At 40.8% G+C, this 26,659-nt stretch overlaps 1 protein-coding gene across 1 annotated transcript in view; it reads right to left on the reverse strand.

The window, feature by feature from the left end:
• Window positions 1–940: 940 nt before the first annotated feature.
• chsy1 (chondroitin sulfate synthase 1) overlaps window positions 941–26,659 on the reverse strand; it is a 43,837-nt gene continuing 18,118 nt past the window's right edge. Inside the window, exon 3 of the mRNA XM_084923452.1 lies at window positions 941–3,839. Coding sequence (XP_084779578.1) covers window positions 2,247–3,839 — 1,593 coding nt within the window. The 3' untranslated portion in view covers window positions 941–2,246. The remainder of the gene's footprint in view (window positions 3,840–26,659) is intronic.

The raw sequence follows: 26,659 nt of genomic DNA on the forward strand, positions 1-26,659 counted from the left end.
CGTATCTAGCAAGTGAAAATAAAAAATAAATAAAATAAACAATAAAAGGTGAATCAAATAGACCATTACGGCAAGGCTGGGATGGTCCATTTGGTAAAGTAAATCCGTTGGGCATCTTTCTTCGCCTTCAGACAATAATTCTGATGCAAAAGAGCCGAACGGGACAGGCGGAAAAAAGAAAAAAGCCTTAGTCTGGCCCCTCTGTTGTATGGGTTGCTGCAATTCCTGGGCCTGGAGCAAATTGTCATGTGACAACCTCCCCAAAGTGTGTAGCTTTGCTCATAGGTCCGAGGTCCTTTGAGTGGCCGGCCTCTTATTCAGTGCTTTTCTAGTCTATTTACAACCAGAAAAGATTGTATTCATTTTAATGAACGATAAGAGAGCCTTATGTTAGGAAAGCTTTACGTTACTGCTCAGTGTCGTTGAAGAGTCCAGGAAGAGGTTACTGAACTACCAGTAAATTAAACTCCTTCCCACTTTCCTTCAGTGGAGCTTCTGAGGGACAAGATGTATTGTTGCTGACATGTTATTGCTCACACAATCCAAATTACGACTTTGAAGTTTGAGCCTGTTGTGAAATGATTCTTTTTATGGACTAGTAATCAATGCTAGGGCAGGAACGCCTCAAAAGATGGATTAACAACAGGCCTCACATCCTCAGAGTTTCTGATAATCTGTGGTTGTTGTGTTTTGTTTTTTTTACATTTAATTACACGCCCGTTCAAAGAGCTTTATTATATAAGATGAAGACTCTACAACACATAGAAACCAAAAGGGAGGAAGAGAAGAATGTGTGGTGTCTTAACAGGAAGATAACTGTGGCAGAACCAGGCTCAGGGATCAGTCGGGTGGCAAAAAATGACAGAGTATGTGAGCTGGTAGAGGGAAACTCTAACCATGCAGAATTGTTACTTGAGACAGAAAAATATGACACAATGCATTTACTCTCCCCCAATTTTATTTCTTTTTAAATAGAAAACCTTGTCCATTTAGAAAGCAATAAAACATTTTTTTAAAAGTTCAAGAAAATCAAACCATGATGACAGCACAGTAACTGCTTGTGTGATCAGTGTTATAAATCATGTAATGCTGCAACAAGAGCATAAAGCCAACAGTCCTACAATGGAAGTTCACAGGCAGGGGCATGAAAAGAGGAAATGATTTACCATCAAACCTGTAAAACTAGACAGGAATTACACACCTCTCATGTCAACATAAGAGGAATTGATTTGGAAAAAAGAGAAAACCATATGCGAGCAATCAAAGTGCTGCTGCTAATCAAGCTTGAAGCGGAAGCCAGATTTGCACCCACTTCACCCATTTAAAGGATCTGTGATAGACTGAGTTTATTTGTGTATCCTCCAGTATGGAGCTGGTTTCATGTTCATGCCTGCAAAACACCACCTACACACACACACACACACACACACACACACACACACACACACACACACGCACACACACACACACACACACACACACAGGCAACATGAAATGTAAAAGCAGACTGTGCAAAACTCTTTGGTGAGAGAGCTTAAGGAAAAAAGAAAACTACACCACAACTGACATGGCTGTACAACTGTCCCACATACACATTTCAGCAGATTGTAGAAAATGGAGCCTGCAAATTCAATAAATTAGATAGAAAATAATGAATTGCAGATTCAGCAGTTGGGTCTACAGAAATTAACAATACAAAATATATATATATATATAAAAAGAAACAAAAACAGTGTTAAGTCATATCACCAAAACCATAAGAGTAAATGTAAAAGAAAACCACCTAAATTTGCTTTCCAAAGAAGTGGCCCTGGCAGTCATCGAGAGAGCTCTGATTGGAATTTCATTCATGTTCACAGTCAGCCTTTGTAAACAAACACAATCAGCAACTGAAGGTAGTTTTGAGCACTGTTGGTCTGAGAGGACAGGGACACCAGTCTGCTTTGAACACACACGCCAAATATAACATTGAAAGACTTTACTGAGGCGAACATTAATAACCAAATTAACTAGTAGCCTGACAGATAACGTATGCGCAAAAGGAGCCCCGGCAATAATCAGGAAAGAGAACAGACTGCCCAGACTACTTCTGGGAGCTGCTCATTAGGATGTTTCTTTAAAAAAAGAAAGAGATATTTTAAAAATATATCAATGTGAATTATTTAATTTCATTAAAAAATAAATTAAGCAGTGAAACTACTACTAAGAAGGGAAAGTGAGTTCAATTAATGACAACCCAGCACTTCTTACGCTGTCCTAACTGACCCATTATTGCTGGCCAGTCTCCTGAAGCCGTGGTTGTTCTTCTCAAGCCAGAGCTCAGCCAACTGCTGGGTGGAGCCATGCGAGGAAGCTCTGGAGCCCAGGCACATCTTGTATTGCTTCACATCCAGGTGGGGGTCACATGTGACTAGATGATGAACGTGAACTATTCCTGTGTCTGTGCTTCTAAACAACTTGATCCCTGACTGGACAAATTTATTATAAAGATCTACATCCTCTAACCCCCAGCCCTGTATGGAAGTGTCAAAGCCTCCAGCTCGAACCAGGTCTCTCTTGTATACGCAGACAATCCCAAATCCGTAGTTCCTCCACAGGCCTGTTTTAGAGGTGAAGACGTAGTGGTTGTTGCTGGGGACCTTCCCAGCATATACTACTTTAGGGTCATACTGACTGAAGATGATGGGGAAGTACGTCTGCTCCCCCAGGACCGCATTAGTCCGACATCTTTTGAGGAATTCACTGGAGAAAAGCAGATCCACATCACAGTAGAAAAGCAGGGAATCATTAGAGAAGTGTAAAGAACCAACTTCCAGAGCCAAAGCCCTGGAGAAGGAACCGGGGACAGGCTTTATCTCCATCTCTGCTCGAGGATACTTCATGTGATACTCCCTCATAAGTTCCACCTGCTTCACCCGCTCAGTATTGTTATCTGTGCTAAAGAGCAGGATCAGTAGTTTAACATTTTGGTTGGGGATCAGACATACTCGTTCAAAGTTAGCCATGAAGCGCACAAAGATGTCATAGCGGCCTGACAGAGGTACCAAGATGTTAACCTTCTTTTCTTTGGGCTCCCTCTGATCCTGACCTGAGGTAGCCAGCTTGAAGGGCACCAGCATCTTGAGCGAGTTGGACAGAAATGAGAGGGAGTCTGATTCCTTGTTGATGTGGCTGGCCAGACCTCTGGCATCCATCTCCTCCTCCTCTCTGAATTGGATCTTACTAAAGGTCTGCTGCAGGTAGGCGTGTCTCCTTACAGGAACTGTCATGGTCTTTCCCTTGTGTTTCTTGTACAAGAGCAGCAGATCCAGAACATATTCTGCCCCGTACAAGGGATTGACCCTCCTGTAGCCATACTGAATTTCTTTGAAATCAATAACACGACCACGTGTTTTGGCATTGGCGTTGATCATCTCCATCACTTGCATGATGATGTCATCCAGGGCCTGCCTTTGAGAGGAATCCATGCCACGACGGGGTGGCTGACTGTCAGACGACGAGAATAGGTACTTTCCCGTCAGAAACTCCCACTCCAGAACTTCCTCTCGTTGATGGGGGTGGAAGCGCATGAACGAAGGGGGCATGCCGAGCTGGAGGTCCTCTCGGTCAGGCTCAACTGCTCCGTAGCGCCCCATCTGGACAATCTCCCTGTGCAGCTGAATGGTGTGGTGGCGCAAGTCTGCGATCTTGCGGCTGAGCATGTAGCTGTGAAGGCGATACTGGTAGGGAGGGTTCTTGTTGGGGTGGAGTGTGATGGCTCGATGAATCTTGCTGTTGTGGAGATCTCGTATGTAGCCTTTCTTGTTTGGTTCATAATTCTCATAGAAGAGCTGCTGCATCTGTGGAGACAGGACATCATTGCTTTAAAACCAGTTGGCACTGATTAAATAAACTCATGATGATTCTAATATCTGAATAGCCAATATACTTGTGTGCATGTGTTTATTTCTATTTAAGTGCTTACTTTGAACACTGGCAGTTATTGTATCGTATTTTGCTGATGAGATCTCCACGTGTTAAGGAGAATACTGCACACTGCTGAAAATACGAGTGTTAGAATATTTGTTAGGCCTGCTTTAGAAACCTACGGCTCCTCGCATGGCACGAGCTTGACGGTGTAAATACTGGAGTCGCTGTTTTTGAGCCGTTAAAGAAGGCAGCGCTTGTGACGCTGTGTTGCAATGAAGGTAGTATCAGAACGGCTGCAGTCAATAAGTCTATTTTGAGAAGACAACTCTGGACAGGAGCAGTCTGAGAGCAAAATGAAACCTACAGCTAAATATGATCACAGGAAGGGCAAGGGTCTGACTTTCTGTTTACTTTAACCTACATTTCAGTGCACCCAGGAGGGAAACCAGCCCATCAAAACATGCTGCAACTTCTTCATAATTGGAAGTGGAAAGGAGATATCTTCAACCTTTAAATGTTTAACCATGTGAACGCATGTGCAGCAACAAGTAGAAACTGAAAAGAGTTGCAGCAGATTTGTCTGACAGTATTTCTGATTATAGATCAGATTTGATATTTATTCAACCTGTGATTGCAAAGTATAACCCCAATTCCAAAAAAGTTGGGATGAACACCCTTGTTAACTGATATCATTACTTTATGTTGACATATTATTATTTTGCTGAATGTATGTACTAAAAGGCATGTTGCTGGCCATAGCAGAATGGCATGATAGCCACAACTTAGCATGGTTTTAACTAGCATGAATCAGCCTTTTGAGATGACTATGCACATCTGTAAGCAGAATCGTGTACATTTGGTAAAGTACGTGTTGCTTTACTTAATGTTTAAACGTTCAAAAAAGGTTATTATGAATTTAATAGCAGCACCAAGTCTCTTCTTGGTGTATCAGATGAGTTCTATAGAGACAAGTTTAGAGCAAGTTTTACTAAAGTGAGGAATAAAAGTGGTAGTTTTTTTTGTTTTGTTTTTGTGAAACAGAAAAGTGTCCATTGCTGTACTTGAACCCACAACCTTCAGCACAGCAGCGGTAAAAGGCCAGCAACTTACCCACTAAGCTACCCAATCAAACACCACACTACACTGATAAAACATACATTAGCCAGTTAAAAAAGAGCTACTTTAGAGGTGAGATCAGGACTATGGGCAGACACAGGCCAACCAATCCACAAATGATATTCATATGAGGGAGGCATGACATGAGAAAACCAGCTTTCTCGCTGGCGTACCTGTGAGAAAGGCCCTCGTCTCACAAAATCAGTCATATTGATGTGCTTTAAAAACTTTGAGCATCCTGACAAGTTGCACTACATGTGTGTATATTTTGGTGGGTGTAGATTAAAAAATGGGTTTTTTAAACTTAAAAAAAAAAATTTTTTAATTTTTGCACAGCATTTTTGCGACTTGGGATTGTAATTTTGAGTCTAGTTGATGCTGATGTTGGAAGATCAGATAATCATCGGCTGACAGCCGCAATGTTTTCATGCCCCTCCCTCTATTGCTTCACCATTATTAACACCAACTCACTTCTTACTTAAAACTCATTATTGCAATTTCTTCACAGTCATTAACATCACAACATCCTGTCTAGCTAATCAACATAAACAGTTCTTTTGCAACGCCAAGCCAAGAAGAAGTCACAAGTAATTGCTGCAAGCTGAAACCTTGTATGCCTCATTTTAGGCCCAGCTGTTCTAGTGACTGTTCTTACTCATTACATACACAGCGGCTGTTCTAAGGTCTCATCTCTTACACTGAACCCATTATATTAGACACAACCCTGGGATGAGGCAGCAAAGATTTGTGCTTTTTCACTGAATCCTCAGACACTGCAAGTCTGTGTTTGACTCTAGGTATGTAAATAAGCACTTTAGTCTCAGGGGCCATATTTCCCTCGAATCCAACCAAATTCTCATTGGTCAGTCAATCATATTTTTTTATTTTCATAAGGAGAAAAGTGCTACATTAACAGTCCGCTATATTTGGCTGGGCGCAAAAAGAGACTGCTTATTAAAAACAGGGTGTCTGAGTTGAGTGGAGCACCTTTCAAATGAACGAAGGGAGAAAGGTTGCTGCGCTACTAGCACTGTTATAAAAGCTAAAAAATCTAATATCATCAAATATGCACAAGACAAAAATGGGCAGAAAACAAACAAAAAAGCCCCAAACAATTATAGTTAGGGTTAGTATAGTAGGGTTAGTATAGTAGGGTTAGCAGTAGGGTCAGTTCGTCAGTATTTCTTGTTTGATATTTAGAAATCAAGACAATCTAGCCAGATCCTTGTTTAGCTGAAAATTCACTGTAAAACACAACTAAACAGCACAAGTTTGAGAATGATATGGTATCATAATGATGTTATGCAGTATATTAGGATTATACCACTGGACAATGGTGTAACCAATCAAAGAAGGGCAAAGGAATTGATGATGGTTAAATTATCACCTTAAAGGTCTCATGGCTGGATTTCAGTGCACCCCCAGTAACCCAAACATTATTTTTTATGGATTTAATTTAATTATTACTAGTTATTTTTAGAAAAGGATATTTAATCTCACCTCTAAACAGCAGTGTGCTAGATATCACAAATCTAAAACATGTCTGAAGATTCACCTGAAATTTTTAGCTGACAGTTCATGATTGCAATTAGCTCAACAGGGTTCGTGCATTACAGCTTGACTTGCAGGCAAAGGAAAAAAGAGGCCTGAGGCTCACAGCAGGCGGTGAGGCCAGAGGGCCAGTATGCTTGCCATTCCGGCTGGGTTTAATCTGCAGGACAATAAGCAGTGCCTGCCTCAGAGTGCACTTTGCGAATCTAATTGGAGACAGCATTATGCTGCTGTAATTGGCTCTCTTGTATGCAGGGTTGATCTGTCTAAACAAATTTTTCAACTCAGGAAAAATCCTCCCGCACCAAAGACGGCAACACAATAGCTCTGGTATTGACATGTGTGATGGAAGGTGGTGTTCCAGTGACTGCGTTTAGACACTAGATGATTAGCCACCGAACCTGCAGACTGTAGTACCAACACAGAGCAGAACAGCAGCCTGAGCGCTATTCCAACAGAGGTCGATTATCTTCTTAATAATTTCACCTATTCATTACATGAGTCTGGAAATTGTAGCTAATGTGAAAAAGAGAGCCTCAAATCAGAAGTACTCTGGAGTAACTCTTAAACAATTAACTTAAAGCAGTAACTCGTAATCTGGAGAGGAAATGGCGTGTCACAAATTTAGAGGATCATCATTTAGCCTGGAGAAATAGTTTGCTGCTTTATAAGAAAGCCCTCCGCAAAGCCAGAACATCTTACTATTCATCACTGATTGAAGAAAATAAGAACAACCCCAGGTTTCTCTTCAGCTCTGTAGCCAGGCTGACAAACAGTCAGAGCTCTGTTGAGCCAACCATCCCTTTAACCTTAACTAGTAATGACTTCATGAACTTCTTCACAAATAAAGTTTAAACCAGTACCATTTATATTAATTTAGACTCTTTTTCTCCAATTGATCTTTCTGAGTTAACTTCAATAATTACTTCCTCCAAACCATCAACGTGTCTTTTAGACCCCATTCCTACAAAACTGCTCAAAGAAGTCCTGCCATTAATTAATTCTTCGATCTTAAATATGATCAACCTATCTCTAATAATCAGCTATGTACCACAGGCCTTCAAGCTGGCTGTGGTTAAACCTTTACTCAAAAAGCATCTCTAGACCCAGCAGTCTTAGCTAATTATAGGCCAATCTCCAACCTTCCTTTCATATCAAACATCCTTGAAAGAGTAGTTGTCAAACAGCTAACAGATCATCTGCAGAGGAATGGTTTATTTGAAGAGTTTCAGTCAGGTTTCAGAGCTCATCACAGCACAGAAACAGCTTTAGTGAAGGTTACAAATGATCTTCTTATGGCCTCTGACAGTGGACTCATCTCTGTGCTTGTCCTGCTAGACCTCAGTGCAGCGTTCGATACTGTCGACCATAATATCCTATTAGAGCGATTAGAACATGCTGTAGGTATTACAGGTACTGTGCTGCAGTGGTTTGTATCATATCTATCTAATAGACTCCAGTTTGTGCATGTAAATGGAGAGTCCTCTTCACACACTGAGGTTAATTATGGAGTTCCACAGGGTTCAGTGCTAGGACCAATTCTGTTTACATTATACATGCTTCCCTTAGGCAGCATCATTAGAAGACATAGCATACATTTACACTGCTATGCAGATGACCGTTTCATATATCCATAAAGATATGAAGACCAGGATGACCTCTAATTTTCTGCTTCTAAATTCAGATCAAACTGAGGTTATTGTAGCAGGCCCTAAAAATCTTAGAAATATGGTATCTAACCAGATTCTTAGTCTGGACAGCATTACCTTGGCCAGACAGACACTATCTCTACTTTTAAGATTAGGCTTAAAACTTTCCTTTTTGCTAAAGCATATAGTTAGGGCTGGATCAGGTGATCCCAAATCCTCACTTAGTTATGCTGCAATAGACGTAGGCTGCTGGGGTATTCCCATGATGCATTGAGTTTTTCCTTTCCAGTCACCTTTCTCACTCACTATGTATTAACAGACCTCTCTGCATTGAATCATATCTGTTATTAACCTCTGTCTCTCTTCCACAGCATGTCTTTATCCTGTCTTCCTTCTCTCACCCCAACCAATCACAGCAGATGGCCCCGCCCCTCCCTGAGCCTGGTTCTGCCGGAGGTTTCTTCCTGTTAAAAGGGAGTTTTTCCTTCCCACTGTCGCCAAAGTGCTTGCTCATAGGGGCTCGTATGATTGTTGGGTTTTTCCCTGTATCTATTATTGTAGGGTCTACCTTACAATATAAAGCACCTTGAGGTAACTGTTGTTGTGATTTGGCGCTGTATAAACTGAATTGAACTGAATTTAAACTGCTGGTTTAAGCATTAATTAATGAAAGGACTTCTTTGAGCAGTCTTTTAGGAATGGGGTCTAAAAGACACGTTGATGGTTTTGAAATAAGTAATTAATGAAGTTAACTCAGAAAGATCAATTGGAGAAATGAGTCAATCAATGGTATTAAAAGTGGCTGTATGTAATGATACCTTCTGTGAGATGGTTGTGAATACTTTTTTCTCTATTGGTTAAAATTTAATTTGAAAAGACAATAAACACGTTATTACTAGTTAAAATTAAAGCAATGCTTGGTTGAACAGGGCTCTGACTTCTTGTCAGACTGTCTACAGTGCTAAAGAGAAATATATGTAGTAAGATGAAATGAAGATCTTTTGAATATTACAATATAAAGTGCCTTGAGGCGACTGTTGTTGTGATTTGGCACTATATAAATAAAACTGATTGAGGCTTCGTTTTCAGATAAGCCACAGTTTCCACAGTCTTAGGCTGTACAGATGTAATACTATTACGATAACTGACCTGAGTGGGAGAGGAGTCCACTGTGGTGGGACTTGACATTGAGAAAGATAACAGCTAAAGCACTTTCAGAGAGACATCTACTGTAATGAAATGGATTCCCCACTGCTTTGTAATTCATTATTGTAAGTGCAAATGTTATTAAGAAATGATCAGACAAGAGAGGGTTTTCTGGGAATACTGTTACACCTTCAGTTTCTATGCCATATGTAAGAACATGATCCAAAATGTGATCAATGGAGCTACAAACTGCTAATAGGAAAAGCCCTCATTCTAAATGGAAAAAAACAACATACTGACAAATGTTTATCTTTTCCGAAGTATTCTGCCAACACATAGCAGCAGTATGATTCAGCATACTGTTTTTCCTTTGAGAGAGATGCCCACAGGGCTACAACACAGGTACAGACACATTTATGTTGGTTCACTGCAGCACAACCATACAGGGAGTGCAGAATTATTAGGCAAATGAGTATTTTGTCCACATCATCCTCTTCATGCATGTTGTCTTACTCCAAGCTGTACAGGCTCGAAAGCCTACTACCAAGTAAGCATATTAGGTGATGTGCATCTCTGTAATGAGAAGGGGTGTGGTCTAATGACATCAACACCCTATATCAGGTGTGCATAATTATTAGGCAACTTCCTTTCCTTTGGCAAAATGGGTCAAAAGAAGGACTTGACAGGCTCAGAAAAGTCAAAAATAGTGAGATATCTTGCAGAGGGATGCAGCAGTCTCAAAATTGCAAAGCTTCTGAAGCGTGATCATCGAACAATCAAGCGTTTCATTCAAAATAGTCAACAGGGTCGCAAGAAGCGTGTGGAAAAACCAAGGCGCAAAATAACTGCCCATGAACTGAGAAAAGTCAAGCGTGCAGCTGCCAAGATGCCACTTGCCACCAGTTTGGCCATATTTCAGAGCTGCAACATCACTGGAGTGCCCAAAAGCACAAGGTGTGCAATACTCAGAGACATGGCCAAGGTAAGAAAGGCTGAAAGACGACCACCACTGAACAAGACACACAAGCTGAAACGTCAAGACTGGGCCAAGAAATATCTCAAGACTGGTTTTTCTAAGGTTTTATGGACTGATGAAATGAGAGTGAGTCTTGATGGGCCAGATGGATGGGCCCGTGGCTGGATTGGTAAAGGGCAGAGAGCTCCAGTCCGACTCAGACGCCAGCAAGGTGGAGGTGGAGTACTGGTTTGGGCTGGTATCATCAAAGATGAGCTTGTGGGGCCTTTTCGGGTTGAGGATGGAGTCAAGCTCAACTCCCAGTCCTACTGCCAGTTTCTGGAAGACACCTTCTTCAAGCAGTGGTACAGGAAGAAGTCTGCATCCTTCAAGAAAAACATGATTTCCATGCAGGACAATGCTCCATCACACGCGTCCAAGTACTCCACAGCGTGGCTGGCAAGAAAGGGTATAAAAGAAGAAAAACTAATGACATGGCCTCCTTGTTCACCTGATCTGAACCCCATTGAGAACCTGTGGTCCATCATCAAATGTGAGATTTACAAGGAGGGAAAACAGTACACCTCTCTGAACAGTGTCTGGGAGGCTGTGGTTGCTGCTGCACGCAATGTTGATGGTGAACAGATCAAAACACTGACAGAATCCATGGATGGCAGGCTTTTGAGTGTCCTTGCAAAGAAAGGTGGCTATATTGGTCACTGATTTGTTTTTGTTTTGTTTTTGAATGTCAGAAATGTATATTTGTGAATGTGGAGATGTTATATTGGTTTCACTGGTAAAAATAAATAATTGGAATGGGTATATATTTGTTTTTTGTTAAGTTGCCTAATAATTCTGCACAGTAATAGTCACCTGCACACACAGATATCCCCCTAAAATAGCTAAAACTAAAAACAAACTAAAAACTACTTCCAAAAACATTCAGCTTTGATATTAATGAGTTTTTTGGGTTCATTGAGAACATGGTTGTTGTTCAATAATAACATTATTCCTCAAAAATACGACTTGCCTAATAATTCTGCACTCCCTGTATGAATCTCTCTTACTATCATTTGATCTTTAATGCTTAGATTGGTCCAGTTCAGCAACTATACCCAGTCTACCAATCAAGTCTTTATGTTGTTCAGTTACAGATTAAGGCTGTCTTTGATGCTTTGACTAATTTGTTTACAGCATTGCCAGCTGGATATCACTGCACAAGCCACAATAAAAAAGAAAAACATTATTTAATTGATTAACTGACACTTTAAAAAGGCAGCTGAATTATTACCAGTTTCCTCTACTCAAGTTATAGTCTGCTAGGATCACGTGAGCCTTCAATGCTCTAGTACAATTCTACATGAGCTGAAGGCAGCACAAAGGAAAACCGACAGCAACTCTTTGGGTCTGGACTGATGTAAAATTTGGACTGGGAATTTTACGTTACACTCCAGTATTTCAATTCCCAGTTTTATTTATATTGTGCCAAATCACAACAACAGTTGCCTCAAGAGACAGTATTTACAGGTTTGTAGGTTTGTACACATCCTGATACGCTGGCATAGAGCTACCATATCAGGACATTTCGACCATATGAAGACATTAGGATGTGACTGCCTAAATTTGTATCATAATAACTTGTAGATATAATGTAACCTTATTACTATATTATCACAAAAACCATCTCACATTCAGATCCAGTAGATAACAATAGAACGTGTATCACTGCTAACCAGCTAATGACTCGTCTTCTATTGCGACACTGGCAGGTTGACTAGGTTACTCTTGCAGCAGCCCTTGATATCTTTCAGCTATTTAAGCAGACAGTCTCTTGTCATGTAGCCTAATGAAGACCAAATTCACTTGGTCTGAACTGAAACTGGGACAGTAGTCTTTGTTTTGCCCTGGAGATCAGCTTTGAACCAGAGGGTCACTCTAACCAAACCCCACAGCAGGTGGAGAATTAAATCATGTGTCTCTGTGCTAAGCTCATCAAGGCTACAGAGCAGAAGAAGGACTACCGTTATTAGCTGCAGTTTACGACAGTGGAGCTAATCTATGAGATGAGGAACTCACTAAAGAGGCAGATGATTATTGCTCTGTTCTTTATTGTCACAAGTACCTAATTTTTTATTAAATTTACCAAAGATTGGGAGTCTGCACACATGCTCATGGATCCACAGTTCTGTAACATCAACACAAAAGGCTAAATGAGAACCTCCTAGAAAAGCAAAGGGTGACCCAATGGGTCCCCACTACTGAAAGAACTATATTCTAATGGCTGTGGGAAACACGATCTAAAAAAAAATATATAGTGGCTTTCTCTTTTAGGAAACTTATTAAGTTAAGCGGTTAGTTTTTTATTGTTTGATTTTAATATTAAAATCTTGATGACTTGCAAGGGTCTTCTATTAGTGATTGGTTGAAAGGGTCAGATGACAAAACATGGGAGTTTCTGACTCCAGCTCGTTGGTCCGGTGAACCACCTGTCACCTGACTCAAACTGACTCTCCTCCACACTGTCCCCATTCATAAAGTGCTTTAAAAACCCAAACTTTACGGCTAGCAGCTGGATTTTCCCATGTCCATGCCAATAGCCAAATAATAAAGAAAGACTTGCTGCTTAAGAGACAGAGTGAAAGCAGACAGCATATCCTTGGTTCCTTAACATAAAACTCATTGTTGCTGCCACGGGTAGCACAAAACTTACCCTTTAGACGGACTTTCCCCTGAGTTATAAGTTTTGTTACCAGTTAGCTCACATAAACTAATTTAAGTCTAATTTAAGCCACAACCAACCAACCCGATTGTGCCATGTTCTGTACTTGCACAAGATGGCGTTTTAAAACTAATCCAACTACACAGAAAGGGAACAATGGTGTAACTTAGCCTTTATCCATGAAGTGTTTCATGTCCACTTTAACATCAGCTTTAATAATATTAAAACAAATCCCACATGATTTATGTGTGGTGCATTGCAACACTATGATCGCCTTGATTAGTACCATTAACACTGCCACGGACTACACTGCTCCAGCATAGTAAGAGGCCTAAAGTGAAATTTGAACAGACCCCTTCGTTTGTGTGTCATCTGAGGATTGGATGGGTGACAGAAAACAGAAAAGGCCCTTTGTTCCCTCAGTCCACTATCCAGATGTCTTCTTCAGTTCAGCCTACCCAGGCAAGATGGGAGATATGAGCTATTATGTGAAAAATAGAAAAGAGACTTAATCCTTTAAAGCCTGAAACAAATACTTGTCAGGAAATTTTTGAAAACGTAGTGTTTATTTAACTGTAGTGACAAATTAAAAATAAAAGTCAAGATTCATTTACATGATTTAGGTTTCATTTGTATCATATTTCCTACATCTGCCCCCCCCCCCCCTGCTTAAAAGTATATTGTGCAAGTTGTTTTGGTTTTTCAAGGGAGGGAAAAACACTGATAATGTAACATTATCTGTATGTATGAAAAATAATACAGAAAAGATTAAGGGGTTAAGACCATGACAAAAACTGACTTCATAAAGTAAATAATAACAAAAGCTGAACCAAATTTCACAGAGTGGGAAGTAAAAGCTCGCTTTGAAGAAACCTCTGGCAGATCCAGGCTCAGGGAGGGGCAGCCAACTGCCATGACCGATTGGGGTGATAAGAGGAAGACAGAACAAAAGACACATTGTTGAAGAGAGCCAGAGATAAATAATAAGTAATGATTAAGTGCAACGTGTATATGAATAGACAGTGAGTGAAGAAGAAACACCCAGTGCATCATGGGAATCCCCCAGGAGCCTAGACCTATGGCAGTACAGTTTTAAGCCAATCTTAAAAGTAGAGAGGGCGTCTGTCTCGCAAATCTAATTGGGTGCTGGTTCCACAGACGAGGGTCCTGAAAGCTGAAGGCTCTGCCTCCCATTCTACTTTTAAATATCATAGGAACCACAAGTAAGCCTGCACTCAAAAGGTACTATCACAATTATAAGACAATCCAAACATTTCTGACAGACTAACACATACGCTTGCTGTACTTTATGTGAGCCGATCTTGCTCACAGTTGTGCACAGTCACCTTGAAAAGCTGATTCATACTATAATGTGCTTCATTTGCTTTAGTCTTGACCAAACAGTAACACATCTTTGAGTACAGTTGTGATCAGACAAAATAATGGCATTCATTAAGAAGGTTGTTTTTCTTTATTACACATGAACACCAGAGCTCCATCTCTGAGGAACCCTGCGTGTGTGCATGGTGCACTCTCTGTACTGTAATAATAAACAGAACAATCTTGGAGGTATAGAGTACATTCGGCACTTTACATGTAGATAAACTATGAGAGAGGACTACACAACAACACGCTTCCAAGCAAAAGCAGAACTACAAAGTTGCTCATCTTCTGCCAAAATATTGGTGTACTTTCAAAGATGCACTCAGTGTACACGCTGGAGGGTCTTTGCCTTACAATATAAAGCTCCTTGAGGCAACTGCTGTTGTGATTTGGTGCTACATAACGTGTGCATCTTTCCCATCACTTCATTTCACTTTGGTTCCAGCTAACCATGGAGCTCGTGTTATATTGAATATATCACTACTAAGCTCTGATAGGACAGAAATGTAGAACAGAAAAATAATCCAAGACATTCCCCACTACTCAGATTCCTCACAGCTTCAATCTAACCCTGATAGGATGAGTCAAAATCACTGCAACATACTTATTTTCCTGTATTTGTTCATCAGTTACAATACCACTGCTAATGTTGTCTTTTACTGTGCTAGGGCAAGATTATGGCTTTGAGGCCAAGAAGTTTGGGCCACTGTCCACAGCTACATATGGGCGTGGTCATCAGCTCTGTTGCAGAGCTATGTGCTATGAAATGCTACACATTTGTCAGCTTCATCTTCATGATGCAGGAATCCCTCTTTCCACCATTTCCCCAAGGCACCTCATTGAATTGAGATTTGGGCACTATTTGAGTACAGTGAACTTTAATAATTCAATAATCCAACTCGAGGTGATTTGACCTTTGTGACAGGTTGTGCTATCCTGCTGAAAGTATCCATCCAGAGACTGGTACACTATAGGCCTAAAGGCAAGGACAGGCCTAGCAATAATCCTCAGGCAGGTTGCGGCATTTTAACAGTGTGCAGTTCAAATTAGACCAAACTGTGCCAAGAAACTGTCTCCCACACAGTTACACCACTACCAGCTGGGCAACTGCATTCTAGCCTTACTTCACCAAGCACAATCCAGATCATGAGATGCAGCGGAATAAAGCACACTGCCACTGGACTCTGAACCAGCAGAGACATGTTCTCTGCCAGACGACCACTGGTTTCTCCTCTGGCGTTAAAAGCAAGCGCCTTTTTCTTGGCATGAATACATACTGCTGCTCACAATATCAGACTTGCCTGAAAAAATTATGGCCCAGAGTTTGCATTAACTGCTGTGAAATTTTAGCTTCATAGATCACATACTTTTCAAAATCGTCTTTTGGTCCACTGTCCCATTCAGGCAGTGCCTGAATATGAATATCTCATATTTATGCTAGATTGAGCAAAAATTTGTATAATAAATAAGTACAATTAGCGTGTTGTATCAGACTACCAACCATGCCATAACGGCACTTGCAAAATTACTCAGTCAGTCTTTATTCCAGACTCACAGTCAATAGAATGGATGTGTTTCATTATCGTCACTTGTTTTGCTATACTTACTTTTACATGTGAAAATATTTCTAATGGTACTTGTTGAGCTGTTCACCTTTGTTCTTGAACATTGGTACCAGTACACGTCTTTTCCATTTCTCAGAGATTACTTTCCAAAATTGAGTTATTAAATAATCTGGTCAAGAAGTCAACTGCTCTCTCTCCTAAACATCTCCATACCTCCACAGGTATGTCATCTTCTAGAGTTCATCCTCTTCATAGCTGCCCCCACCTAGTTTCGCTGTCTTTTTTGCCAACAGTAGCTATAACACTGTAGTACTCGCCAAAATGACCTGCAGTGACAGACTCAGAAGTTTTTCCAGTCTGATTAATTATGATATGAGTAAGGCCTTCCTGTCACTTCAGGCCCACAGCAGTTAGTCTAATAAGAAGGCAGCAGATGACAGCTGCTTCACAGAAGGGAACATGGGCGGATCCACAGCTATGTTACATCGAGACAAAAGGCTAAATGAGAACCGCCCAGAAAAGCAAAGGACGAACCAATATTGGTCTTTTTTTTTCTTTTTTTATTGTTGAATGTAATTATAGATGTGTGGTGGGCAGCAGCATATTTGTGGAGTTGTGAAGGTCCAAGCAGCTAGCATTTAGTGAGCACCGCCCAAGGAAGCCAGATAAACAGGAACTGGGTTATGGCTGTAGGAAAAGCTAAAGAAGACAAATCCTTCTAATATGCACACATCAAGCCCATAAATATACTCCTCGCCCTCAACAATGCCACCATTACAGAAACAAATCTGAATTTTAAAATCCACATTTTCACTCTGTCATGTTTAGGGGTCTCATCAGTGTGTCAAAATATGATGGTTAAATACGCAGGCTCTGCTGTGGGGCAGGTCTTTCCTGCTTCACCCTCTCAGAAGCTGTGAAATCATGAGGACGGAAGCATTAAAAAGGGATCAAATCTAACTCCCCATCTGCGTATCTGACCAGTAGTGTCGTGGGAAACCTTTCCTTACAGACATTTGTATAACTTGGATACTAGTTAATTATAGTGTTACAGATCTGACTATTATTAATAGTGACTGACTTTAATTAATAAGAGTAGAAAATGATAAAACATGACTTCCAACAACTAAAGATATTTTGTTAAAGCTTGGCACTTTTGTCTACTAAAATCGTTCTGAGCATTTCTTCAGCATGAAGATAACAAGACAACATAAATATCAATGGGAAAGCACTTAAACATATTTGGTATTGTTCAGCAAGAACTGATTTAACCGACCCAGATTAGAAAACACAAGCGGATTATTTAAACTAAACAGGTAAGGCAATTTACCCAACTTCCTTGGAGAGTCTTTGAACTGTTTTGTGTTAACAGGTAGAGCTGGCACTAATGGTTGCACTAATATTACGCTGTTTTTGTTGTTTTGTTGACTTCTAGTCCTACACTGGTGGTAACACTGCGTCATTTCTTCCTAATTTTTAAATGAGCCATTCTACTATTAGAGCTTACTTATCATATAACTGCATATCATACAAGGCTGTTAGGACAAACCCAGCGTGCTGTTTTGCACTAGCATCATAACTGTAATAATCAATTGAGTTCATCAAATTACTTTAAGTACTTTTGGGGTTTTTTTGCTTCTTATTTAGTTTTGGTCTGATGTGGTGTGGTGGTGCTTTCCCTGTGGAAGTCAGTTTTGTCTCCATGTTTGTTTACTTTTACTGCCCGTGTCAGTCTGCAGCCCTTCTGTTATCACCATTGTGAAATGAGTCTAAACAATCTGACATTTACTGGATATGTCACACATATCTGAAATAAAAAATAGCCACCTGTCTAACACTTCTGTCACCATGAGCACTGTCACAGGTTTATGCTGTGACCGCTAGTGGCTAAAAGACCTCTCCTTGAAAATAACAGAATAAAAGCAGGACACCTCGGATTTTAAAACAACTTAACTATAAAGTTTGAGGATCTACTGTAAGGACCAGTAGTTTTGGTGAGACAACCATTTCCACTGAAGGAAGCAGCACGAGGAGAGAGCAAGAATATGGAAAACATTAGTGCACTTCAAGTCTGCACAGGTGGAAGAGAAGGGAGAGCAAATCTTAGGCAGTCATGGATGAATTTATTTTGAAAGGGAAGGCAAAAATGGTGTGTTATGGTAAAAAAAAATAAATTGTGTATACAGTCTACACAAGGTATACATCCCTCTGCTTGAACTGCTGTTTACACAACAGCACTATTAAGTAAAAGCAAATATTGATATGCCAACAAACATGCACATCCGTATTCAAAGCTGTTGAACGAGCTGTGAGGTCACTCATATCTGAAACTCAGAAGCAGCAGTTCCTGCATAATCTACATATAGTCTGCTGGGAATCAACTGTTCAGACAGGGAGACTGACACAGAATCTACTCAGCACAAAGTCAGCTCCATGCTTCACAAGGCCAAGTGAGTTTCAGTGGCCTCCATTTTTCTGTCTGCTAGCGAAGCCTCAGCAGAACTCGTTGTTGCATCTAATCTTAAAGCTCAAGGATTGTCAAATAGTGATGCAATCAATTTTAGTTATGAAAACATATCGTCCTCCTGCCCTTGATGCAGTCCTTCTATGGAACAAACAGTGTGATAAATAGAAATTGCTGACATCCACAGAGCTGTCTTTAAGCTAGAATTCGTTTATTCCAAACTGGAGTAGATCCTGTCTATGTGCTCTTACAATGGCCCATAACGTAGCATGCCAGTTTGGTTCTATTCACACAAATCTAGAAGAACTTGCCAGCTGACCAAATCATATATTCAATCAAGTGAACCAGTATGTGCTTCTAAGCCATCTGAGCATCCAATGCTGTTAGCCGTTAGCTCTCAGAAGCTGCTGAGTGAGAAAAAAAAATACTGCACTGAGTGGAACGTGTTAATACAGGACTTGAAAAATCCCCATGTGACCAAGAATTAGAGTAATCCCACCTGTGGAACTGGAACTAGTGAATCTGTAAGTTAGACAAAGACTGTTACCTGTATATGGTGTTAACGAGAAGAAAAGACAATATCAAGAAAACCTATAACAACCATGCAACCTGAAGAGCCAGCTTGCATCCAGCAAAGTTGTTATATTATGTTACAGAGCAAAACAAGCACGAGATGGGTGTTTAGACCCTATGCTAACCGCCCTTGTGATGAAAACCTACTCAGAACATGCATGTAGAAATATAATGGTGTGGTTGTTGGCAGGTGGAGAGCAGCACATTACAGAGTGCGCTGGTTTGACAGCCCTGCTGACCACTCAGTAAAAATTAGGATTAGGAGGAGGATTCAAAGCAGTGCAGCCTTGTGATTCCCATTAGCATGGTTGGAAGTTTCTTTTTGAGCTGGCATGCATGGCAGGAGAAGAAACAGTCTTTGTACTGCTGAGGATAGCAGATCAATGTCATCCATCAAAAACACAACTACAGACTACATCAGATGCCTTTATTGAGGGCTCTTTATCTGTTAACTACAGTTTAATGAAGCTCATTGGTAAAGAAAAGCCATTTATGGCATCACTTTTCTTCATACTTTGTCAGTGGCCAGAACTTTGTCAGTTTATGGTTCTGTGACAAACAAAAACATTTATAGGCCTGATTAATCAGATGAGTTATAGGTATTGATTGTTAAAGGTGCTGTCACAGACTGTGCTTCTTTCCACAATGAGACTGAGTTAGGATAGAAAACGAGATTTTATACTATATTTGCTAACAGACATTTGAAATCTCTGCTCCAGTAACAGCAGCCAAACACCGACACTGCCTACACTTTATGTTGCATCACTAGAAATCACAGGAAATTCTATTTCTAACAGTAACAGCAAACAGTAAACAGATAAATTCAGTGTGACAGGGGTCTGGATCTTACTATATCCCCTAACACAGCCACATGAGGCTAAACGCGAGAAAGCATGGCTGATTGGAATCAGTCTCACCAGACACACTAGGACAGTGAGTAGATCCAGACTTGGCTGAATGCCTCTAAATGCCTCTGGACAGCCAGTAAGGCCTTTACTGCAGTGACAGAACCAAAGTAACAATTCTGTGGTTCTACTTTTGCATTTGAGACATTTTTTTTCCCTCTCTTAACAATGGAAATTGGCTTCCATGCAACTAAGACCTCCAGCACCAGCTAGATGAAACCCTTGACGCTTCAATGTGGCAGATATATTTTACTCTGTACATCGTTAAGACGTAACATTCTTCACTGTTTTGTGAGCTTTAGAAGCATTATAGTTTTATGAGTAGTTAGACATTTGGAGCCTCGGTTGGGTAGAATGTCCGTTAAAGTAACGGCAGGAGGAAACAGTTTCAAATACACTTTATTATTATTTCGGTTTATTAATTAGCGCTTTCCGTCACTGTGTGACATTGAGCGGTACGGAGCGTAAAATGCTTCATATTCATTTTTGATTGCATTAAACTACTGCATGAGAGAAGCAAATGAAAATCACTGTTTTCAGAGATGTAACACTTAGAGCTCAGCAGGCATATGCACAAAGAAGCCATCCAGAAGCCAGATCCTGCTTGCTCACATACACTGAAATAGAGCTGGCCGGACTGATCTAAATATCGACACCAAAGATGCTAATGGTATTGGATCAATACTTTGTTTCTCTTTTCTATGTTCAGTATGTAACCCACTGCATTGTGTTAGATAATTGTATTTCTTTTTTTAGAAGTATAAAAATATACCTCAAAAACACCTGAAACTTTTGCGTTGACCATTAAGTCTATTTTACTTACAGCCTAGAGCACATTTAACCAACAGGCATTGACATAAACTGCTTTAGAGACAGGAACATTTCAGGTCTCCTAAAAAACAGATGAAATTATCAAACTGCATTTTGAAAGTATTTGGGATCTCTTTGTATCCTGTGTTAAAGCATACTGAAATATGCTTGATTATCTGAAACAGTCAAGTGTGACAAATATGCAAAAATAAATAAATAAATAAAAAAGCAAGAAGGGAAATACTGCACTGTATTGTTGCATAATACAAAAAAAGAACATAAAAAACAAAAGTTCACCCTGTCATTACTGGGTTTGGCTGTTTTTGTATGTCAAAATAATCCTGGAGAGAACTTCATTGACAATTAAATGTCTCGTACTGTTTTCTTTCCGAATGTGCAGAGAGTGCAGGAGAAGCTTAATGGGAGCAAAAGGGTTTTCTCCAAATAAGTTATTAAGAAGAAGTATACGAATGACGAAGCCACTAATTCAAGAGAAAGTGAAGTATAGCGATGGGACGGACCAATCGAGTTTTTTCCAGGTATAATTTGATTCCACTGTTTAGTCAATAAGCGGTATTACATCAGTCTGTCTGAGACTGGAAATCTGTCTGTGATGGCAATATGAGTTCTTTCACATGAGATTTGTGTCCAGCCAAAATAACATGTATATCAACAAGGGAAAAATCACATTATTGTTATCAGCCACAATTTTTACAATAATATTTCAGTTTCTTTTTATGAAGGAGTAACCCTTTTAAAAAATAAACAGAGTGATAAACTTATTTTAGTAAATTATTTACTCCCTCAGCAACAAGCTTTAATGTTTCAGTGTTTACTTTGAATGAAAATAAAAATGTTAAAGCGAACATTTCAATGAGTACATGGTAGTATGGATGCACAAATCAAACTGATCAGGCATTACATTACATATTGACAACGATAACCCGGACTAATTCTTCGTTATCACACTTGTTAGGCGTTTCTCCATCACAGCTCTGATGATTCAGTAAGGACATCTCCTGGTTTCATCTTCATGTTTCCCTCTCATCACATAACCAAACCGACATCATGACCAGCAGCTTTACAGCTGTGGCTCCAGCAAACATCAGCTGATACTAGAAAGTAATATTAAATAAATTCTAACAACAGCTGATCAAGCTTAAAAGTGCTGCTGTTGTTTAGCGCGACATCCGCTGGTTTCCTCTTTCTGGCGCAAAGTGGGAGATAAACTAACGAGAGAGAAAAGCCGATCAGCTGATCATTGATCAGTTTCATGATTGAAGGAGAAACGGGAGAGGGAGGGTGAGAGGATGAGAGGAGAAGAGGCAGCTGTGCAGCAAAGACACAGAATAACTCCAGCTTTGTGTCTTTTTCATTGTAGCTGAAGTCCGGGACAAACTGTTCCTTTTCACCTCAATACGAAACGTAATATTTTCTCTGAATACGAGACGATTCCGTTTTTTACGGGACGGTTGGCAACTCTAATAATTAACCTTATGAACAAAATAAAGTTCAACATCAGTAACCAAAGCAGACGTGACGCCAGACCACCAACCTCTGACTCTCTCCCCCACCGATGTAGGAGCGGTGCTGAGCAGGATCAATGTCCACAAGGCTGCAGGTCCTGATGGCATCCCCGGGCGTGTTCTCAGAGCGTGTCCTGGGGAGCTTGCAGGAGTGCTGACAGACATATTCAACCTGTCCTTGGCCCACGCTGTGGTACCGGCCTGCTTCAAATCCACCTCCATCGTCCCGATACCCAAAAACTCCAACCCATCTAGCCTCAATGACTACCGCCCAGTAGCACTCACCCCCATCATCACTAAGTGCTTAGAGCAGCTGGTCCTAGCACACTTCAAATCCTGTCTCCCCCCCCACCCTGGACCCCCACCAATTCGCATACCGCCAGAACAGGAGCACAGAGGATGCAGTCTCCATCGCACTGCACTCTGTCCTCTCACACCTGGACAACAACAACACCTACGCCAGAATGCTGTTTATAGACTTCAGTTCAGCATTCAATACAACCCTCCCCTCACAACTCATCAGGAAACTGACAGACCTGGGCATCAGTTCCCTCATCTGCAAATGGTTACTGGACTTCCTGACCAACCGCCCCCAACATGTCCGGCTGGATAACCGCTGCTCATCTACAATCACGATGAACACCGGTGTACCACAAGGCTGTGTGATGAGCCCTTCCTCTACTCCCTCTTCACCCACGACTGCAGACCTGCTGATGGTTCCAACACCATCATTAAGTTTGCAGATGACACCACGGTGATTGGCCTCATCAGTGACAACGATGAGGCCGCCTACAGGGAGGAGGTGGATCGTCTGGCTGAGTGGTGCGACGGAAACAACCTGCTGCTTAACACCGAGAAGACCAAGGAGCTCATCGTGGACTACAGGAGGAATGCTGACCCACATCCACCCATCCACATTAAGGGGACGGCTGTGGAGCGTGTGAGCAGCTTCAAGTTCCTGGGAGTCCACATCTCCGAGGATCTCACCTGGATGACCAACTGCTCCAAGCTGGTCAAGAAGGCTCACCAGCGCCTCTTCTTCTTGAGGACTCTGAGGAAGAACCACCTGTCCTCAGACATCCTGGTGAACTTCTATCGTTGCACCATCGAGAGCATCCTGACCAACTGTATAACAGTCTGGTACGGGAACTGCTCTGCCTCGGACCGGAAGGCGTTGCAGAGGGTCGTGAAAACTGCCCAGCGCATCGCCGGAGCACCACTTCCTGCCATAAAAGACATCTACAGGAAGCGGTGTCTGAAAAGGGCTGGGAAAATCATCAGAGACCCCAGTCACCCATCACATGGACTCTTCACCCTCCTGCCCTCTGGGAGGCGCTACAGGAGCCGCCGGACTAAGACCACCAGGTACCGGAACAGCTTCTTCCCCACAGCTGTCAGACTCCTGAACTCTGCCTCCTGACATCTGACCCACGTTAACACATGGACTGGACATACACACACCACAACCACCTACACACACACACACACACAATGGACAACTGTACCCTCAAACACACAATAATAACATGGACTGAACCACCACTCACAACCACTAGCACTTTATATAGCCTCTGTAGGAATTATATCTCACTTATCTTAACTGCACTACTGTATAGCTCTGTGTAAATAATCATTCTGTACATTCGATAATTTTTAATCCTACAACTGTTTATAACCTGCATAGTTCCCATTTCTGTATAGCTGTATATCTCAGATTTCTGTAAAGTTATTTATTTCATATTCTGTACAGTTTTTCATATTTATATCCTGTTCATAGCCTGTACATAGCTTGTACTCACTACAGCCTGTACATACTTATAGTTATAGAATATTCACAACATACCTCATACCGTGTACATTATAACATACCATAATAGACCCATTTCTGTAATATACTTACATATCTATATTATTGCTAATATATATTGTAATATATCTATATCACTAAAGCACTTCTGGATGGATGCAAACTGCATTTCGTTGCCCTGTACCTGTGCATGTGCAATGACAATAAAGTTGAATTCTATTCTATTCTATTCTAACATAGCACCCACCCAGCTGTATAGAAACTCCGTCATGCTAGCTAGCACGCAGTACGAAAAAGTCAGCATAACGAAAATAAACTCCACCTAAACTTGGTTCATATCTGACCCAGATGGACTGCAGGTCATAACTTCTTACCTGAAGTTCAGTTCACCTGACACTCTCGGACCGGCGGCCGCTTCGGGTCTCTCCTCCTGCCTCCCTTTTCCTTCATCCACCTGCTGCCTCCACCACTTGCTAATGTTATTGAATCTGTGGAAGCTCCGCGATAGCCACCACACGAAGTAACGAATAACGAGCCTATTTAAATCCCAGTAACAAGTAACGCGTTCCCGGTTTTGGCATAATAACTAGTTACCGTGTTCGTTACCACAATAATAACGTAGTTACTGTAACGCGTTACTTAATAACGCGTTAGTCCCAACACTGGTAGTGTCCACAGAAACCTCTGAATCTCAGCTAAAAGCTCATGTAAACCATGTCTAGAAACACCAAACAAAGCAAAGACACCAGACAGTTAAAAGAGCAGTTACGTCACCATGAATCTGTGGACAGGTAATATCCATATCTTGATTTATGATTTTCTGGAGTTAAATGGGAACCAAAGCATATTTTCAAAGGTGTTATATGCTATAAAATACTTTTAAAAATTAGGTGAGGGAAATAAAAAATCTATTTTTCTATGTTTGAGTCACAGTAACTTTGACACAGTAGCATCTGCAGTAATATTTACAGCTCTGATGACATCTCACCAGCAATGTTCCTTCTAATGTTTCACGTGTCTGAGCGAACACACAAACTCCCTGAGCGGACACTTGGACCACTGTGAGCAACGGCAGACGTGTGCGCTGTGGTCACGCCAGCATCAAATCCATCCAAGTTACATGCTTTATTAAAATAATCAAATTACAGCGTTTACGTTTATGTTAGACTACTTTAAATTAACTGCTTTAGCCCACTTACAATGAAAATTTAAAAAAATCTTGTTCATGACCTGTAGCATGTTAACACTATTGGAAGGAAAAATAACTTGAACTCCAATTTTGAAAACACAACTTTCTTTCTTTCTTTCTTTTTCTTTTTTTTATAAAGCTCTGACTTGTATAATGAGTCTGTGGTCTGGGAGAGAGTCTGTAACTCTGTCTGCAAAATACAGTAAATAATGACCAATGCTGGGCAATTAATTATATAGTTACTTCTTCAAGAAAGTTACTGAGTTTTGCAAACAAAGTTTTTTGCAGCTGTTTACCTAAAAATGCAGCCAAGGCGGTTTTTAAAAAAAAATAAAAAAAAATAAACATTTCAAACTATTTACAGAACAATCAGCTGTTCTGCATCAAATCTGATGCCACACAAATTATTTGTGCCACTCCAAAAAATAATTTCTGTCCACTATGAGATGAAGGAGAACAACAGCCTGATACCTGCAGGCCTGACAGCAGCAGATGCATCACTGCTGTAACACCTGTAACATTCAGCAGTCGCCTCATTGTTCTGACACACACAACAAAACTACTGACTACACTACACACTAACTACACACTAACTACACACTAACTACACACTAACTACACAAGATTTGTGCTAAACGTGGCAAATCTCTCACATCTCAAACACGCCGTCACTCCTAAAACTTCCCCCTCCCTAAACCACTAAATGCCATGTTGCCATATCATTTTTTGATTGGTCGACATGGTACATTTTTCGACCAATAGGAAAGGCTGGGGTTTTTGGTTTTCTTTTTGCTCACAGGCGGAAAGAGCTTTCCAGCGTTTTCCTTATAAAACGACGTTTTTACAGTTTCTTCCCGCAATAAATATAAAAACCAAACATTGCATATATTCTTTTTATCATAACTCTGGTTTTACGTGGCCGATCAACACAATTTAAAAACTGGTATAAAGTCCACACTTTTTCCGTTAATTCTTCCGTCTGTCCTGCTCACATCTCCAATGGTTGTACACGTTGTCATTAACGTGGCTTCACTCCACATCAGCCGCTTTGCTCGCTAAAACACCGGTGTCGGCACATAAGGACGCTGTCATAGCCTGTCAGCAACGTTGATTAGCTGCGTATATACGAATGTGAATCGCATTCTTGGCTGGACTATGGGATAAGGTGACATCGTTCTGTTCCCATACAGGAGCAGCCAGTCACTTACTGACTCACACTGCAAAACAGAATTGTTAACGTATTTACTTTAATTTCAATTCAGGTTAGATTTTTTTTGTGCGCAACACAGATTTTTTGTGCGCAGAGACGTGCCAGCAGTGCGCAATTGCGCACGCGCGCAGCTTAGAGGGAACATTGCTCACCAGTGTTAGCTTCATTTTGACACCAAGACT

This window comes from Perissodus microlepis, chromosome 1 (assembly GCF_051167445.1).
Source record: "Perissodus microlepis isolate ML-2025 ecotype Zambia chromosome 1, ASM5116744v1, whole genome shotgun sequence".
In the NCBI taxonomy this organism is placed as follows: Eukaryota; Metazoa; Chordata; class Actinopteri; order Cichliformes; family Cichlidae; genus Perissodus; species Perissodus microlepis.